The sequence below is a fragment of the Siphateles boraxobius genome, unplaced genomic scaffold, assembly GCF_051911475.1.
Source record: "Siphateles boraxobius isolate OS27281-9 unplaced genomic scaffold, OSU_SipBor_1 29, whole genome shotgun sequence".
NCBI classification, from domain to species: domain Eukaryota; kingdom Metazoa; phylum Chordata; class Actinopteri; order Cypriniformes; family Leuciscidae; genus Siphateles; species Siphateles boraxobius.
In genome coordinates, this window is record NW_027508908.1 from 20177633 (window position 1) to 20198312 (window position 20680).

The following is a 20680-nucleotide window of genomic DNA, read 5'->3' on the forward strand; positions in this document are numbered from 1 at the left end:
CCAAATGACGTAAATAGGGTGACGCGTTTGCCGCGAACGGCTGATATTCGCCTCAATCGCGTCTTCCATGCAAGTTTAAAAGTCGCGCAAGCCAATCAGTGAAGAGCACATGGATATGTCCGGTTGCTATCACTGTTGTCGAAAATGGAGAAGAGTATTATTGTTGCCATCTGTTGGTATCCTGAAATATATGATACAACATCATACACATACATAGACCCGTCATTCTCAAGTAGCGCTGGAAACGGCTGTCATCCAGGCGCAGTTCCTGGAGAAGACGGTGAAATTCACAGAATTGTGTGCGCCTCTGGATGGTGCTGTGAACCCAGACACGTCGGCGTTTGGCTTTCCTGCGTATTTGGTACTTCCACAACAAGTACAGAGCAGCAATAGTATTTATTTCAGACATGACAACAGAAAAAATGTCAGAAAGAAATTTTGTTGATGTGTGTGTTACTCGCTCTAGATTACTCGCAGGATGTAACACACCATTAGTTTACCCAAAAATTAAAATTCTGTCATTAATTACTCACCCTCATGTCGTTCCAACCCCGTAAGACCTTCGTTCATCTTCGGAACAAAAATTAAGATATTTTTGATGAAATCTGAGATCTTTCTGTCCCTCCATAGACTAGCCTACAAGGTTATTACCATTTTCAAGGCTCAGTGAATACATCGTTAAAATAGTCCATACGACTCCAGTGGTTCAACCTTAATTTTATGAAGCGACGAGAATGCTTTTCGTGCACAAAAAAAACTACTTTATTCTTCTCTTCTGTTTCAGTCTCTGGCGCTGTTCACATTTTTACAGTGTGTAATTTTTGAGCAATTGGACTAGTTTGTTGAACCATCCATGACTTCCGCCATTATTTACGTTAATAATAAGAAGCAGTTTTCAGGTGGTGTTGCAATAAGAACTTGCTGATTTTTCTACAAGACCACCAAGGCCGTAGTGTTCTGTAGTTCATTAATTACAGTTCTCTCAGCATTCAACTAACTGCATGGCTAAATAGCTCCCCAGGACTTTGACCCTAGTTAGGCAACAGTTTTTAAATCTGATATCATACACTTTATAAAAGGTTACATATGAAAAACGAGATCATATACTAAACAACTGAGGATCACCCACTTCCAGAATTTTACATCATTCTGAACTCAAACTAATGCAGAAGCATGTGCCTCGTTTATAGAAGACGCATGACAAATGAAAACAATGTGTTCTAAAATTGGCTCAAAATATCAAACATGTTTGATATCCTCCAACTGGATGAAATCATAGTCTGAGTCTATGCTCATCATAGATGCGATTTTCTGTGAAATCAGTTAACTCTGGCCCAAATCTGCAGACTGACTCGTATATTTCGGCAACTATAGCATTGAAGCTTCCAGGGAAAAATCAGGGCAAAAGTTGTGTGGTGTATTCCAGCCATACAAGTTTAAGGACACTTACCCTGGTACATAAATTTTATCCTAAAGTAAAAGTAAAACACACACACACTAACACACACACACACACAAAAAAAATTTTATTTAATGTTGACCAAGGAAATTTAGAATGTCTTGCCAATCAAAAAAGCACAGTGACCAAATATTTTTATTTATTTATTTATTTTTATTGCTCACTGCAAAATCTTGCCTGGTAAACCAAAAGTAGCTCAGAGTCTGTGTGCTAAGATAAAGCTTAGCACTTTGATACTGTGAAAATTAACCTCTGGCACAGCCTATCTAAGTGTGCTGCTAAACTCTCAAATCTGAAGCACAGACTTGCTAAACTATATTTCGGTTGTGTTGTAAGTGCTTCTACATGTGTTGTCTAATGCAACTTAGGCTAGTGCTGTGTGCTAATAAGCAAAATTTTGTCATCAGATGATTGAGTTGTTGTCATCAAAGAATAGGCAACTCTTTCATCTATTCATTTTTATCACACATCAGTTGCAAAAATGCAAAAGGATGCAAAAACCCCAGACATCTAGTGAGAAGGCACTCATGGGAGACTGTATAATACAGTGGCGGGTTATCAGAAGTATTAGTAACAGACTTTCTTTCTCACTTTCTCCCCCTAACATGCTAAATATGCTCTAAAGAGTGGTGAAGAATACTAGTGATTTTTGGACTGCACTACACTGTTAAAAAACCTGTTAAAACAAGTGGTCTGTCCATAAAACATGGCCACATGGTTCGTATGTAAATTGTAAATGGTCCGATCATACACACAAAGATAAAACCTCAACAGAGTAACACACATGACATTAAAGTAATGCAATAAACATTAATTCATAATGAAAAAATGGAACACAAAGCACCATAATTTACATTACTGAAATAGAAGAAACGTCTCGGTTACGTATGTAACCCTCGTTCCCTGAGTAGGGAACGGAGACGTTACGTCGGATGACGACGAATGGGGGTTTCGCTTAGAACACCTATCGACTTCGAGTATTACAAAACGAGCCAATGGCGATGAAATGCCATGGGTCTGCGGAATTTGCATAGCGTATCTCCGCCCCACCGTGTGGGTATAAAGGAGGACGCCGGCTACATGCAGGTATGTCTTCGCTGAGGAGCCGAAACTGAACTCAGGCGTCTGCCCAGCGGTACAGCGGAAGTGGCAGGGAGACGAGGGTTACATACGTAACCGAGACGTTCCCTTTCGTAGTCACTCCGAGTTACGTCGGATGACGACGAATGGGGGTCCCCGTGAAATCACGCCACCTTCACAGCTGTCTTCCAGTGCCGTGCGAAAGTCTGATCCCCCTGTCGCGATACTGGCACGGACGAAGGAGTCCTACTTAACACAGGAATACCAAAGTACACTGGGAAGCATATCTCAGAGGAGATATGCCGCAGCATGCCTACCCGTAGGGAGGACTTAAGAAACACATATGGCCGGAGGGCTTCATATGGAGGAACGCTGGAGTGACCAGCCCGAGGGGTGGCAACTTTCAACTCCAGGAGGGCAAGGTGGCTTGCCAAGGGAAAGACACATGCTCAAGGAGGCTTACAGTGGAAATACACATGTGGGGGTTACTCAGGGAGGAACCATGCACACGGAGGCACCTAGCCGACGCCCAGGCAATAGACACTGGCGCCAGCGTCAACAGTGCTGGAGGAACTCAGGGCTTCAGAGAGGAAGGCTCACCTGAGCACGTATCCAGTCCGTGGACTGGAATGGCGAGCAAGCGAAGACACCTGAGCGGGTCCAGTACTAGCTAACTGAAGCGAGTACACGAGAGGACACAGGCTCCACTCGGAGATTATAGAATCTGGCGAATGTGTTGGGTGTCGCCCAGCCTGCAGCTCTACAAATGTCTGCCAGCGAGGCGCCATGCGCTAGAGCCCAAGAGGAAGCCACACTCCGGGTGGAGTGGGCTGTCACACCAAGGGGGCACGGTCGGCCTTGCTGTTGGTAAGCCAAAGCAATGGCGTCCACTATCCAGTGAGACAACCTCTGCTTTGAGAGAGCCTTTCCCTTCAGTCTCCCACCATAACAGACAAAGAGTTGGTCTGAGGTCCTGAAACACTGCGTTCTGTCTACGTAAGCACGGAGAGCGCGTACTGGACAGAGCAGTGCCAAGGCTGGGTCTGCCTCCTCCCGGGGCAGCGCTTGCAGGTTCACCACCTGGTCCCGGAAGGGAGTGGTGGGAACCTTGGGCACATATCCAGGCCGGGGTCTCAGGATCACATGAGAGTGACCGGGCTCGAATTCCAGGCACGCTTCGTCAACGGAGAATGCGTGCAGGTCCCCTACCCTCTTGATAGAGGCCAAAGCAACCAGGAGCGCTGTCTTCATAGACAGGACTTAAGCTCAACTGAATGCAGAGGCTCAAAGGGAGCCCTCTGCAGGGCATTTAAGACCACTGAGAGGTCCCAAGAGGGAACGAGAGGAGGGCGAGGAGGATTCAGTCTCCTCGCTCCTCTCAGGAACCTGACGATCAGGTCGTGCTTCCCCAGAGACTTACCTTGAACTGCTTCGTGATATGCGGCGATAGCGGCCACATACACCTTCAGGGTGGAGGGAGACAGCCTTCGCTCCAACCCATCTTGCAGGAAGGAAAGCACGACAGAGATCGAGCATCTCCTGGGGTCTTCTCGACGAGAAGAGCACCAGTTGACGAAGAGGTTCCACTTCAACGCATAGACATGTCTCGAGGACGATGCTCTAGCGGAAGTGATGGTAGCCGCCACCGCTGGTGGCAGGGTACTCAAACCTGCCTCGTCCCGTCCAGGAGCCACACGTGGAGCCTCCAGAGATCGGGTCGAGGGTGCCAAAGGGTGCCCCGTCTCTGAGAAAGGAGATCCTTCCTCAGAGGAATAGGCCAAGGAGGTGCTGTCGCGAGGAGTACCAGTTCGGAGAACCAGGTCCGGGTGGGGCCAAACGGCGCAACCAGAATGACCTGCTCCTCGTCCTCCTTGATCTTGCACAAGGTCTGTGCGAGAAGGCTCACTGGGGGAAACGCATATTTGCGTAGGCCCCACGGCCAGCTGTGCACCAGTGCATCCGTGCCGAGGGTGCCTCGGTCAGGGAATAGAACAGGGCGCAATGGGTCGAGTCGTGAGAGGCAAACAGATCTATCTGTGCGTCCCCGAACTGGTGCCAAATCAGCTGAACCGACTGGGGATGGAGTCGCCATTCGCCGGAGATGGGCCGAAACCGTGACAGCTCGTCGGCTGCAAAGTTACGATCTCCCGGAATATAGATAGCACGAAGGGACCTCAGGTGCTTCTGACTCCATAAGAGGAGGTGGCGTGCGAGTTGCGACATACGGCGGGAGCGTAGACCACCCTGACGGTTGATGTACGCTACAGTCGCGGTATTGTCTGAACGGACTAGTACGTGTTGACCCTTGAGCAACGTGCGAAAACGGTGCAGGGCAAGGCGTACTGCCAGCAACTCGAGGCAATTGACATGCAGAAGGCGCTGGGGTCCTGTCCAGGAGCCCGCGGCAGCATGTCCGTTGCACATGGCGCCTCAGCCCGTGGAAGAGGCATCTGTGGAGACAACAACATGCCTGGAAACTCGTTCTAGGGGAACACCGGCCCGTAGAAAACTGAGGTTCCACCACGGGGCGAAGGTCTGACGGCAGGTCGGAGTTACTGTAACTCGGAGCGTGCCATGATGCCATGCCCACCTCGGGACTCGATCGCGAAGCCACAGCTGAAGCGGTCTCATATGAAGCAATCCGAGCGGCGTTGCCGCGGCTGCAGATGTCATATAACCCAGGAGCCTCTGAAACAATTTCAGTGGGACCGCACTCTTGTTTAATGGCTGAGTGGAGAAGGCGACCAAGTCCATACCGAGAAAAGAGCTCCTCTGCACGGGGCAAAGTTTACTCCTTTCCCAGTTGACCCGAAGGCCCAGACGAGCTAGGTGCCGGAGCACTGGGTCCCTGTATTCGCAAACCTGGTCTCGGGAGTGAGCTTAAGACAGCCAGTCACCGAGATAGTTCAGGATGCGAGCCCCGTGTTCCCATGGAGGAACAAGGGCTGCCTCAACAACCTTGTGAAGGCGCGAGGAGACAGGGCTAGCCCGAATGGGAGAACAGCGTACTGATATGCGCGCGCCATGACAGCAGAACGTAGTTCCGATCTGAGTCGAAGGAGAACGGAGACATAAGAGTAGGCGTCCTTCAGGTCGATCGCTGCAAACCAATCCTGTGGCCGCACACATCCAGAAATGCGTTTGGCCAGGAGCATCTTGAACGGCAGCCTGTGAAGGGAGCGGTTCAGATGCATAGGTCCAGGATTGGCCGTAACCCACCAGACTTCTCCGGGACAATGAGGAAGGGGCTGTAAACCCGGACCTCATCTCGGCTGGAGGGACAGTCTCAATCGCACCCTTCGCCAGTAGGGAGCAACCTCCGCTCTCATGATAGGGGCATAGCCACCGACCAAAGTGGAGCGGACTCCCGTGAAGCAGGGAGGAGACCGTGCGAACTGAATCGCATAGCCGAGCCGATGGTTCGCACGACCCACCGGAACAGATAGGGAAGCTCTAGTGCAGGCTCCCAACTGTACCAGCGGAGTGAAGAACCACAGACATCCCCCCGGTGGTGCAGCGAAGCGGAATGACCAGCCCAGACGAGGACGGCATAGCGGCCCGGTGTGGGGGCAAGGTCATAACCGCACCCTGACAGAGGAGGCCAGGGAAGGACCAGCGTTCCACGGGGGCCTGCTCTGTCAGGGGTCTGGCGACAGAGGGGGACAGGGGCGAAACGGTCCGTGGACGGCACGCCGTGTCAACCACCTCTGGGGCAGAGGGGGATGAGGAGAGCACGGCTTGTGGGCGGCGCTCTGTGTCGTCCGAAAACTCTGTATGCTCAGAGAGGAGAGAGTCAGTTCTTTCTGAATAAGGATTCTTCCCCAGCCCTCCACCGGGGAAAGGAGTGGCCCTGCTACCAACTCCTGGAAAGAACTGAGTCTCATCTCTGAGCAGCCCATCTCAAAAGTGCCGCTTAACCCGGCGTTTAGCGGGGTGCGGGGCTGGAGAGGGCTGTGGCATTCCCCTACGGTCTTCCAGAGCCATGCCCGGGTGAACGGGCGGGGTTGGAACCGTGGGAGGGAGCCTTCGGCGGTGGGCAGACTGAGGGATCTGAGCGGACGGCGGGGCCGTCGGGCAGAATAACCTCAATCTGCTCACGGGCGGTTGAGAACTGTTGGGCAGAAGCACTCAACCGCACCTCCGAAGAGGCCGACCTGGGAGATGGGGGTGTCGAGCAGACGGGTCCGCCCGACATCGTGCACATCAGACCGGTCAGCCCGAAACTGGTGAACATCACCTGACTCCGAGAGCGTACGGCCACTTTCGTCGCTCGGAGAGCAAGGTCAGTGGCGGCGCGCAGCTCACTGAAGAGCCTCGGGTCAGTCCCGCCCTCCTGCATGTCCATGAGCGTCTGGGTCAGGTAGACCAGCAGAACGGTCATGGGATGCTACAGACACAGCATCATCCTCTGTAGCTTCAAATGAAAACACACGGGCCACCCGAGGGTAGACTCGTGGAATCATCAGTTCGCTAGCGGGCACCATCATTAAAGAGGGGGGGCTGGGGCGTGGACACAGAGTCGGCGCCTTGTTCCAGACCAACACCCTCAGGTCACCCTGTCCACCAGCCGAAGATCGGGTAGTGGATGAGGGGACTCTCACTCTTGCGAGTTCACCGAGTCTCGACCTATATATGACGCGATGATCACGTTCCCAGAGAGAACATGAGTCATCCACGAGCGCTGTTCAAGCATGATCAAAGCCCAAACACACTAGACAGCGCTCGTGCCCATCAGAGTCCGATACCAGTCCGCTGCAACCAGAAATGCACGGGCGAGCCGTCTTAAAAAGACGTGCCGCGTGCAAGCTCTTTTATGAGAGGAGAAAAAAACTCTGCGATGTTGAAGCGCACAGGGAGACACACACACACTGGCAGATCACTGCACAGATCAGCAGGCACTGTGAGCTCGCTGCAGATCGCCGTCACACCAACACCGGAGAGAGAAGCTCGTCTCATAGAGCGAAGTCAGAGATGATTGTGGAGTGAAGAAATATTCTTGGCTCTGAAGCGAAAACATACCTGCATGTTGCCGACGTCCTCCTTTATACCCACGTGGTGGGGCGGAGATACGCTATGCAAATTCCGCAGACCCATGGCATTTCATCGCCATTGGCTCATTTTGTAATACTGGAAGTCGATAGGTGTTCTAAGCGAAACCCCCATTCGTCGTCATCCGACGTAACTCGGAGTGACTACGAAAGGGAACCAAATTTTTTAAATATAATATCATAATATTCATATTTTTTTCTTTTAAAAAATCATACATTTAACAGTACACTACATAAATACAGTACAACTTTGAGGGCGCGGCGGACCTTTATTTTGACGCCGCTGAGAACGCCAGCCAGAGCCTGAAGCTCACAGTGCTCGCATTCTCCTCGTTCATTAGTTTACGATCTGTCTAATACGTTATTAGATAGAACTGTGCGAAAGCCCTATAGACCTCTATGTACCTCAATATTAATATTAATATTAATAATAAATTGTAAGCGGTTCAGCGTTCTGCAACAAATATTTTTCCGATTTTCTAGACTATTTTAAGTCGTAATGTGAGCAGGATATATTAAAATTTAGCGGATGGATTCGGCAGGCGTGTATTTATGATACAAAGAGGGGCAGCCAGTCTCGGAGCCATTGCCAATGTAAATCTGTGGTGAAAAATGGAACTGCAGTGCGCTCTAATTGAGAGCCATTGGTGCAGATTTATTTACCATTATTTTCACATTACCTTAAGTAAACCTCGCTCCAGACCAAGACATCGCTACAGCTAGTGTATAAAGTCTGCATGAGGTCAGTAACTAGTTGGCATGTCTGTTCTTCCTATGTGGAGTAGCATATCAAATTAATGAGAGTAAGTCCTAGTTTAAATGTGCTCATATGAACAACCTTTATATAGAGTATTCTGTTGTGTTTGTTTTATGTTTGTTCTGAATAGACACGACTTTGTTTTCCTACCTGAATTCCACAACTTGCAACATTCTAATACAACATTCGGAGGCAATAAATAATAAATTAAGGCAATTCTAAAATGACATTCATCATGTGTACTAAATATCATCATTAAAGCGCCACCCTCAGGCTGAATAACGCAAGGACATTCGAATTCTGCCAAAATTGTATCTGATGTGTTCAGCGCTTAAAATATAAAGCTAAAAATGTAGGCCTATCAATTTTACTTTTTCTGTAAAAATGACAAACATTTTTTTTAAAATGTAATGACGGTCTCTAAGAGCCAAGAGAAACAGAATGCTTTGTGTTTAATGAAAGTTAAGCTTTATTGACAGCATTTGTGGCATTTTAAATAAATCACAGTTACAAAAACTTGCAATTGTAATAAACCGTGCCAGTATTCCGGTGGGTTTAAAAGCACGAAGGCGAAGCTAATATTTTTGTTCAAGCTCTTTCATGAATTATTCAGTGAAATCCAATTCACTATTTGAGCTGTAAAGAATTATACTAAATTATTATTTTCTAGGTGGATGAACCTCTGGTTATGCAATACTGACAAAGGTCAATGCTAAGAGCATATTTATTGTGGGATTAAGTGTTGGTTGGGCTGGATGTGGGGTCAAACATGTCCTGCATTGATTGCCCATCCATGGCATTGTCTTCAAATGCAACAAAAACTTTCCAGTGCACTGGAAATAAGTTTGTTCATGAACAATATTAAGAGAGAAGGAGAAAACCATCAGCACAGCAGTTGCTGTAACGCTGACAAGGACCCAATGACACGCCAGCAATGTGGTTCACATGGCTAGTGGGTCTGATGACAGTCTCTTACTGCTAGCATGGTTTAGAGAGACTGAAGTAAAGACATGTTTGAAAAGGGAATTGAAGACATATGAGAAACTGTGTACAGACTTATTGTCGGGTTATGTTGTGATTGTTTGTTTGTTTTGTTGCTTGGAAATTAAGCCTTGTGGTGTAGAATAATGTTAGCTAAATGTCATAATTGTACAAACAGATTCTGCACTTGCTTTAAAGAACGGCTGGCATCGATTTTTGATCGATCATCAAATTTGTGTCTTTAAAAAGCATGACATACAGTCCCTCCTCATATGCACTCATCTACTGTATGTCTTGTTTATGTTAGGACAGTATTTCTGTCTCTGATACAGAGATACCATGTAAGCTTGTCCAAGAGTAAAACTAATTATGTTTACAAGTCTGTGGGTTGTAAGGTTAATTAATTAGTAATGGTTAATACAGTACATAAGTCGTTTTTGCTTATTTTAACCCTCTGGTGCTCTTCTGTCATTTTTGACAGAAAAACTTTAAGTTTGTATTTTATTTTAGTTTTTACTTCATCAGAATAGTACGAAACTTGGTGAAGGATTTGGCACTTGCTATGTGAACACACACAAAAAATCATGGTCATGATTCAAAAAGGTTAAATGGTCCGGAAAAAAATAGTCACACTTGTACTACTCACGGTCAAAAATGACCCCATTGGAAATGTAGAGACGGATTTCATCACTTTTGGTACTGCGGCCAAACAAAATCTTACTGAAAGCTCATTTTTTGAGATATCAAGCTACAATTTAGAACACAACTTGTTTAGCTCTATGGCTTTGATTTTCTTGCAGTTTTAGATTAAAATGTGTTTTTGAAAATATATATTTCATATGAAAATTTAAAATAGTACTTTTTTATAACAATAAACGTAAAATTCTGTAACTCAAGTTCACTTTTTTTATTCAGCAATAATTTGCCAAGCGTCGTCTTTAAGAAGAGACCAAACTTAAGCCGGTGCTCTAAAGAATTCAGTATAAGTTGGAAATTGAATTGTCAGGTCTACACTCAAAAAGTGAATAAATGGATATAACTACAGCGTAAATATAATGTAGTACCATAAAATCCCATAAAAATACAAAATATTAAATAAAAGACATTATCAAACTAAAATATAGCACATTTATTTTATTGGAATAATAATTTAAAAATTGTTATTTTTGACCGCCATGCTGTAACAGAAGATCCAAAATTTATTTACAAAAAGAACACAATCAAACATAAAACAAAAACATGGCAAGGCATGAAAACTCAAAACTAAAGCAGGAACATGAACATAGACTAGAAAACAAGACTACAGGAGCCTGGACATGGAATCAATACTCGACAAAGACACAGGGCAAACAAGAGGGCTTAAATACACACAATAATAATGACAAGACAAGGGACACCTGTGCACAATTTACAAAATACCAATTACAACATGACACAACAGACAAGGGAACACATGGTAGGATCACAAGACTAAAACCAGGGGATCATATGACAGACAAAAGACAGGAACAAGAAACAAACACCCAAAACGTGACACATGCAAAGAGCACCAGCTTGTTTTGTCTTTTTTTTGCATTTTAAATAATGTTAGGGCACCTTTGAAAGTTTGCTTAGACCTTCTAAGGGACCCTGGACCACTGGTTGAGAACTACTGGTCTATCTTGTTTTCAATTTGGAAAAATCAGAGATTCTGTTGCTTTGGGCCAACTACTTGTAAGGTTTCAAGATTACATTTGTAAGGTCACAGCAGTTATCTTCTAAATGTATTTCAATCATGTAATTTTATTCATAAGAGAGGAAAGTACATAGGCTTTGTCTTGGCAGACTATCTGCTATGCTGCTGCTAGCATGAGTGAAGGCTACTCTTGAAACATGTGCATAATTACAGGCAACAGGATACATGTTGCTGTTGCAGGGAAAGTATTTGGAGAACCAGCTGATCTAAGCAGGTGGTGCTTGGGAAGGAGGGGGGCTAGGACTGGGTTGAGCCAAATCAGGATAGGAATGATTAGGTTATGTAGATAAGACAAAAAGATTGATTGGCCACTGTGTCGGCTTTAGGGGAGCTAATTAGCTGCTTGAAAAATTTCATGACTGAACTATGCATTTTGCTTTACTGATATGGGGCAGTTAAATACAGATGTAGCCTCTTTAACTCACTTGGGGCTGACACGGCTTTGAGAGGATTTTAATGATCATTCTCTGCATGTTCGATTCGTTACAGGCCTTCTGGCTTTTATAATTGTGTGCAGGACCACGGACAGCTCAGTAGTGTTTGCAGGATTGCTGGGACTTTTTTGTTGCTGAGTGATCCAGTGAGCCTCACACATGCGCTTATAGAGCAAACGCTAGACAGCACATCAGTGAAGAAAATAGCTTTTATGTGCAAATACCAGATTTATCTATCCTTTTCCCTGCTTTGTATATTAATTATATATGATTGTAAGACATGTGGACTTCTTGTGTCACTTTTTTACTTGTTCACTACTACATTGCTTGTTTTCTGCTTGCTTAATCGTATACGGGATATCTAACTTTACTTCGCTATATTACTATTAAATCCTAATCTAATTATGACAAACTATATATCGTTGGAAAGGTCTAAGACTCCTAAATAGATATTTTAGCGCTGTTTTTTTCTTACAAATTATGTTTGAACAGTAATATATGAATTTATGACAAGAGTGCGCCTCAAAAAATCGACGTCATTACAGGAGTTTCGGACCTTTGTCACAAAAAGTCGACGCACACACTTTTAATAATTGAAACTTTGTTTTTTAATGCTAAAAGTTCATAATAAAACATAATCTAGTATTTGTCAATAAAAAAAGATAAAATTATATTTTAAAAAGTAAAGTAATAAGTCCTCTAAAAAGTATAATATATATTATATATATATAAATAATTTTTTTATTATTATTATATCACATATTTTAGTAGTTATCATAAATTAGGTATCATTTGAAAGCTTACGAACTCAGAATTCATCCTGTGAAAACCGTTTTGAAATTGGATGTTGCGTTACCATAGAAACGCTATTTTTTTATTAGGCCCCTCCCTTTTGGGCATCATCTTTCATAATTTATAATCAAAACCTTTTCTAATATTGACAAAACACATATTGTCAGAAAGGTCTGAGTCTCAAGGTTCCATATTTAGTGACAGAATCGATATTTGGATAGAAATTTATGAATTTGTTACAGCAGATTGCATATAATTAAATTCAATGGAATGCAATGGCACCCGGTGGCTATTTTTGGTACTACGCCTAAACAAAATCTCATGGGAACTTCAATTTTTGTGATATCAACTTGAAATTTGGAACACAACTTGGTTAGATATATAGCTTTCATTTTATAGTAATTTTATAGTAAAAAATATTTTGTAAAATATTTATTTTATATTAAAAAATATATATTAATAAAGTGTATTTGATTTACTGTAAATTATAACTTCCATAACTTTTTCATTCTTTAATTTATTGAAGTGCTTTCACTTCAGTAATAATCTGATGATTGTTTTATTTAAAACAAGACCAAACTTAGGTCTGTATTCCAAAGCATTCTTGAATTACAACTATTTAAGTTTGTATAGAGCATTTTAATGTCAATTATCAAAAGGGGGGGGGGGGGGGGGTGACAGCTAAGGGGTTAAAAAGGCATAGGGCTTGATAATTTGTGAGAGACTGTATTTTCAAACTTATATAATTTTACGTGTACATGTTTAGTCATAAATTATAGCGACAGGGATTAGGAGAAATATAATTTTAGTCTTCCATTTGCTGTTTTGAACATCAAATAATAAGAATTAATGATATGGCGGGATACATATCTGTCTAGATAGGTTCATTAGGCACTCATACCTGACACTCACCTTCAAAACAAATTAATTTGATTATGCAAAATGATGCCTATTAAGTGCCACTTCAGAGAGAGGAAGCGTGTGTGTTTACTGTGGTATGCATGTAAATGTTAGGGCCTTCGTTTTCAACATCAAAGGCTGTGACACTCTACAGACACCAACTGCCACCCACCAGGGCAGGAAATGACACACAGGTACAAGGGAAAAGGTAGGAGACCAGGGCTGAGTAATTAGCTAGAGCTAACAGATGATTGATGAGGGGAGCTACTTCAGTTTCATGTACTTATTCTTTTTTTCCTTTTTCCTCTGAAAAAAAGAGGAACGTTTAGTTCTGGGCACTGCACTGAAATAGTCCTGTCTAAGTGAGCTGACAAGAGGCAGGAGAGTGGAAGAGCTCTCTTTAAATACTAGAGCCCTAAAAAACAGACAGGAACTGGTTGCTTGATAGATAATTGCAATGTCTACTGCAGTCTACTTTATCCGCTACTTCATTTCAAACATATGCGGTTATTGAAAGTCACCCTGCAATTTTTGTGTCACTTATTTAGTTTTCACTACTGTTCACATCTATTGGGAAAATAACAACCTTTATTTCCTGTCCTCGATTCTGATTGGTCGAGTTGAACAGCGCTGGGACTTTTTACTGTTTGTAAAACACCCCTTGTTTGTGTTGGTGAGTTCCAGACAAACTGTCAGTCTGTGTATTAGCACTGGGCATTTTTCATTTTCTTGTTATATTGTTATGCCAGCAGATGGTGGCAAGTGAGTCACTGAATCATTCATTCAGCTGATTCATTCAAAAACCTTTATTAATTTAGGAATGAAACAAGTGGTTGTATGAGGGAGTCATTGAACCATTTATTCAATCGTTTTATTTAAAATTGATCATTCATTCAGGAACTAAACAAGTAACTAAGTGTCTTTATGAATGAGTCACTGAATCATTCACTCAACTGATTCGCCAAAAAACACAGATTCTTCCAGGAACGAAAACACCACCTTACTGTATGTATGCACTATGGCTCTGCAGTGGCTTTGTTTGGAACCATTTGCATTGACGGAAAAAGTACCTCCCAATATTGTGTCTAAAATGTGAGTAATTCAATATTAAATTCTTGTTCAATTAACTGGTAAATTTGTGTTTTTTATACACTTTAATATTATTTATTAGTATTTCAAATTAGTATTTTTACATTTTAATTTGACTTTAATTTTAGTGGTAACATATCACCATATTTGCCTTCAAGTTTTAGTTTTAGTAATCAACTTATTTCAATTTGTTGCCAAGTAGACAAAATGTGATCTCACTTGTGTCTTAGGATAAATTTATTTCTATGGCCCTAAGGTACTTCCATACCAAAGGGGACCTTTGCATCATGACTTGAAGTCAAAAGTCACTTAACCTCCCTACTAAAGGCAACGTTTCATGATTTACCAGAATTAATAGTCAACAATAACAAAACTATTATAAAAGTATGGTCACACTTTCTATATGTTTCACAGAAAATTAGCATGACTATGATTACCGGAAGCTTGCGCTAACAGCCGAAGCATAGCCATGCTGATATTTGTAAATAAAGCGCTCTCGTATGACGTTGCTTATTTATATTGTTCAGGAAGGACTGGAGATACGAGCAAATCCAGGCATGAAGCAATGACATTGCCATATGACAGCCTATGGAAAACACTGCCCCTGCCCTCTGCCCTGTTTTCTCTGTAGAAGAGCTCGGCCGTGGTTTCCGAGTGGAAAGCAGGTCAAAGGGTGAGACGCCCCATCACGCTCACTGCTTTCACACAAACACTGCACTGACGCTGGATGAAGCCTTTAACCTCTGTTTTATAAGCCCCTTCTCATACGGTCTTAAATTACAGCTTCTTCTAGTTTACTCGGGTAAGTTCAGACAAAATCCAGCACAACCACATGGCGTCACTTGAAAGGAGTCTCAAGAGCAATGCACAACTCCAATTTTCCAACAATGGGACAATTCTGTAAACACATCTGATGAAGATGGTGCTTAATTAGCTCTAATGATAATTTTGCAAAGTAGAGTTGTTTTTTATAAAAAACAGGAAAGTACAGAAAAGAGGGTGGTAGAGTATTTCGTAAGAATAATGATGTTCTCATCAATGCTATTGGGTGCAAAGCTCTTTGATAACTGCACACGGCAGCAAAGACTGCATCTAAATAAAGGGGTCAGTCAAGGTTGTATTTTCTCTGATCTATTCAGTTCTGTCGACTTGTATTAGGTCAAAGGAATGTGTTTCATAGGCTTTCACTTCAGGCTGTGAAGCTCTATGTTAGATGCCCGCAGTTTAAATTTTACTTTGTTTTAAAAGATGGGTTTTATCAAAGTTTGACTCATTGGTCGTATCGATCCTTTTATTGCCTATGTATTTAGTTACTTCAGCCTACTAAAAATGCTAGTACAGAGTCGACATTGATGTGACCTTACACTTTATGTATTACTGCGAATGTACTGTAGCTTGAGGAATGTTTTGTGAATGTCTGAGGGTTTGTTGCTTTTTTTATATAATATATTATTTTATAATACTTTTATAATAATGTTTAATTTTGATAAAATCTGTATTTTATTTAGTTGTGTTTATTTATTCTTTGTTTATAGATTCCCTCAATGTCTCTTGAATTATTTACCTTCATATAAATGTAGGAGATTACAGCAGCAAGAAAGTAAGGATAGAGAAGGAGGGAGGCATGAGATTTTGCAGGGAAATGGACAAAGTAATTGAGAAAAAGACAGTGGGAACCAGACTAGATGGAGCTAGTGGGATAAAGCTAATGTGAGAGAGAGAGAGAGAGAGAGAGAGAGAGAGAGAGAGAGAGAGAGAGAGAGAGAGAGAGAGAGAGAGAGAGAGAGAGAGATCATGCGGGTGATGTACAAGTCCAATGATCAAATACAGATGTCTCCCACCCCTTATTTGAAGGGGTCAATAATGCAAATCTCCTGGCACAGTTATTTTCTGAACAGCGGTTTCCTCATGCCATATTTCATAATGATGATGGGAAATTAGGGTTATGGTACTTAGAGTTTGAAATATTTGGAGAAGGGTTTCTGATTATTGTCTATACAAACAGATAAAGATAAAATCAGATAATCGTCTGATTATCAGATCATCATTTGAAGGAAAATATTTATTTGATCAATTTTAATTTAATGTTGAATCTTAAAGACAAGCAACATAAAATACATTACCTCTTTCAATAATTTTTTTTTATCTTCTTCTTCCTATTGTCTTTTTTATAGGTTTGTCCTGGTGTTTGGCTGCTTGGTGCTGTCTGTCTTCTCTACTATTCCAGATCACCAGGAAATGGCCTCTCAAAGTCTTCTGATCTTGGTAAGAGCTTAACTAGTGTCAAACTTAAACCAAAAAAATAAATAAAAATGAAGCATGAAACCAGTCTCATGCAAAGAAGTTTAAAGAAAAACATTACATGAACTTTGTGTTAACTCTACTTTAATACCGCAGGTAATTGTTTTGAGCCTTATATAATCTGTCACAGCATGCAGTGGAATCTAACAATTCCAGTTTTATGGGATAGTGTAATTTTTTCTATAGATTTCATACATGCAGCTCCATCCACCAAATTCAGCTAGCTTATGATGAGTCTCCACTTGAATTTAATTTTGGTGATATGTTAATAGTACCTTACAGAAAAAGATTAATATAGTTATTCCGATCAGTAAAATCAAAATATAACTGCAACGAAATATGCCCCATTATTGTTTGTCAGAAGTTGATCCCTGGATTTAATACAGTATGATGGAATATTGTCAAGAGTTATTTGATTACAAAGCATTGAAATAAGCCTGCTACAGTTGAATGGCTGGATCAGCGGATCAAAGGCTTATGTTATGCAGGTTTCTGTTCCTGGAAATCTTCTGGTTTATGTACTTGTAATAATTGCCATAAAAAATTGACCTGACCTTCGTTTATTGACTCAGCTGACACCAAACATGATACGTATGATGTTGACGGTCTGTAGTGAGAGCACTTATGTGATCATAATGAAAGATATTTTATTCAGTGACACTGCTGTCTCTATAATTAAAAATGCAAAGACAGGATACAGTCAAGATAATGGTGGTATTTAAATTACTTTGAGCTCTGTGAATTATCTGTGAAATCATCCAAAATACACTTTTAAGTGTTTATTTTATTGCATTTTATCTATTTGCATATATTGCAATTACAGAGTTATATATCTTTAAGGGCAGATTACTCAAAGTAATATTTAGTTCTTTCTCAAGCACCGAGTCAGAAATATCCATTTCAAAAGCACCACACGTTATTTTTTTTATTCTTATCAATATTCTGAAGGTCATCATTTGCCTGATTCATAATTTTATTCCTAAAAACTTCCTTAAAAATGTAATTCCTAAAAACTGTCTTTTCATTTTTTTCTGGCTGTTGAGAATAGTAAAGGGGTCCTATTATGCTTTTTCAACTTTAGTTAATGTTTAATGATACTGATTGAGCATAAAAAAGATCTGCAAGGTTACAAAGCTTAAAGTACAATCCAAAGGGAGATATTTTATTTAAAATAATCCACTTTTCAAGAACTACAACAAACGACTCGTTTGGACTAAAACACACTTTTTCCGGATTTTATGTAGTCATAATTTTCATCATTTAAATAATCCCCGCCCTTCAGACGACGCAAAAAAGTTGGCAAGGCCTGGATGAGCTGAGCTAAAGAAGATGAAGAATGTTGTCGCTGTTATTTCCACCCCGGGTAGAAGTTTGTCCTAGGGCTGACGAACTTAGAGAGATTCAAATTTATTTTTAACACTGTTCCTGAACATTATAACCTCAACACTTGTCTGTGCACTGCACATTTTACGGAGAACAGCAGACAGACAGAGTACAGGCTATATGCACAGAACCTTCTTCTGAAAGACGTAGCCATTTTGTTGGGACAAACTGTTGTTTATGGATCCCAACTTTTTAGTTGTGTTTTCTATTAACAGTTCAAATTATAAGCTTTATGTAGTTGCTATGATAGCTATGATGTAAATGAAGGGCAAAGTGTTGATTTGTTGATGTAGTGGTTACTGTAGCTTCTGTAAGCACTTGCTTTTGTAAGACCGCCCCTTAGGAAAGTTATCCATGATTTTGTGATCGTTTACTGTTTGTATTATCATAGTTTTCTGACAAATATGATTAAATGTTGTAGAACATCGTATCTATAAGAAAATTACAAAACAAACATACCACTCTGAAATGTCCTGTGAAATCCGTGCTTGCAAAGTCTGTGCTTGAAATCCGTTCTGCACGATCCTCTTTGTTAACATTGTCAGGGTCTGAATCAAGCTTGAATTGGTTTGAAATTGACGCCATTGTTAATATTTACATATGAGTACAGCTCGCAGTTATAAAGGGGTATGATATTTCCCAAACATGCGCTAAGCGCTGCCAATCACAACACACTGGGCCAGCTTACCAATCACAGATCATTTCGTATTTCGGAAGGAGGGGCTTCAACGAAAATTACGGTTCAACCAGACTGGAGATGGAGAAAAGCTGTAATAATGAAAAATATGTGAAGAATAATGTGTTTTTTTAACCTAAAAACAAAATCAAGACTTCGTAAAAGGGCATAATAGAATTTGAGAGCCTTTAAGAATTTGACAAAAAGATTTAACAAAATGAAACAAGAATTTTTAACCTGCGTGACTTCATCCAATATTTTGATTCCTGTTCTGTAAATTTATGTGAATTGGTGCAGTTTTAATTAGATAATGCATAATTTGCATATTTGAACATATCTCAGAAAACTTGTCTTACAAAAATATGTTTTAATGTACTGTGATTAATCAACTCGGAAAGTATAATGATGTCAATTAGTTGTGCATCACTATATCATTCAGTGTTATCATTTTAGCAACCAACCACAGATGATACTAGTACACACCCACACAAACAAACCTGAAAATGTTTTTCTTCGTAGGAGTTTGTGATGATCGTTGTGTTTGGGCTGGAGTACATCATTCGAATCTGGTCTGCTGGTTGTTGTTGCCGGTACAGAGGATGGCAGGGCCGACTTCGCTTCGCAAGGAAGCCCTTCTGTGTCATAGGTGAGCTTTCAATGAATGTACAAGACTAGATTTCCTCCATAAAATCAGAACCTTTCATGAGTCTTTTCATGGTTAAAGATTGGGGTTTCGGTACTTTTTTCATTTCTAAATAAGGTCACAGAGTGAAATTTGACAGGAATCTCATGTAAAAAAAAAAAAGTGACTTATTGTGATTTTGTTCCTCATTTTCTTTTTGATGACTTGCTATACAAGGAATATGCCAAAGTTGGAGTACAAATGCTTTAGAGTCACAATTTTTTCTATAGTAGATTGAATAAACAAAAGCCAAAGCCAATTTTTACTTGCTTTTGGTAGTGTAACTCTGTGGTTCTCTCAAGAAAAATAAAAAAGCAAAAGCAAATTCAGATAAAAAGCAAATATTTGGTAACCTTAAAATATTTAGTTTTAGTTTATTCATCAAATAATCTTGAAAAAAAAAATATTGTTTTCCACAAAAATATTAAGCAGCACAACAATTTTTTTTTTTTTTTTGATAATGTGATAATCCTTGAGCACAAAATCGGTATTAGCATGATTTGAGAAGGATCATGTGACACTAAAGACACTAAAACCTATTTAAATTGTAATTGTGTTTCACAATATTACTTTTTTACTGTGTTTTTGATTAAATAAATGCAGTCTTGTTTAGCAAGCATAATTGACTTTAAACTTTAACAAAAACTTAACTTAAGTTTACAAAAAAAACTTAACTAAAAATATAATATAAACATTTCCCAAACATTTGAAGTGTACACATTCCTGTTCTGTTCTATGTATTATTATTATTATTATCATTATTATTATTATTATTATTATTATTATTATTAATATGTTTTGGCAGCTATTTGTAACACTATTAATACCGGCCACCATTGCAAATGCATTGCTTTGCTTTATTTAGCAACTTTCATCCTTCCAAAATGACACAAACCATGTTCATTCCTCAGTAACCAAGGCAACAGCCTCATAACTGATCACCAAGGAACTATCTCATGCCTAATAAATAATGTTACTGTACTTAGCCCTTGACCTCAAACCTTTTACTCAGCATCCTCCAGTTGTGTCTGCCAAAAAAAACAAAAACAATGACCCCTCAACCTGTCTAATGTTCTCCAGACTGTTGTTACAGTGTGAGCTCATTAATACCGGCTGCTGCTTTTAACAAGGTTTTACTTTGTTTAAGTGTGGGTTGGTGCTTGTGGTGTATGTTCTAAAGTGCTAACACTAAGCCCTGGCCCTATCGATCTAAATGGTGAACGATGAGAGTAATAAACAACATTAATAATGAGAATAATGTGTCTGGGTGTTCACACCATGCAAATGTTGTCTTAATCTGCTCCCTAGTTTCATTTTGTTAATATATTGTGAACACTAGCAAAGGTCTCGATGCCTTAAACAT

General features: G+C 41.0%; 1 protein-coding gene across 2 annotated transcripts in view; it reads left to right on the forward strand.

The window, feature by feature from the left end:
- The window catches only part of kcnq5b (potassium voltage-gated channel, KQT-like subfamily, member 5b), a 146041-nt gene that overhangs the window by 101899 nt on the left and 23462 nt on the right, over positions 1 to 20680 (forward strand). For both annotated transcript variants that reach the window (XM_077246787.1, XM_077246788.1), the window contains exons 2-3: positions 16450 to 16540; positions 19155 to 19281. In XM_077246787.1, coding sequence (XP_077102902.1) covers positions 16450 to 16540; positions 19155 to 19281 — 218 coding nt within the window. The remainder of the gene's footprint in view (positions 1 to 16449; positions 16541 to 19154; positions 19282 to 20680) is intronic.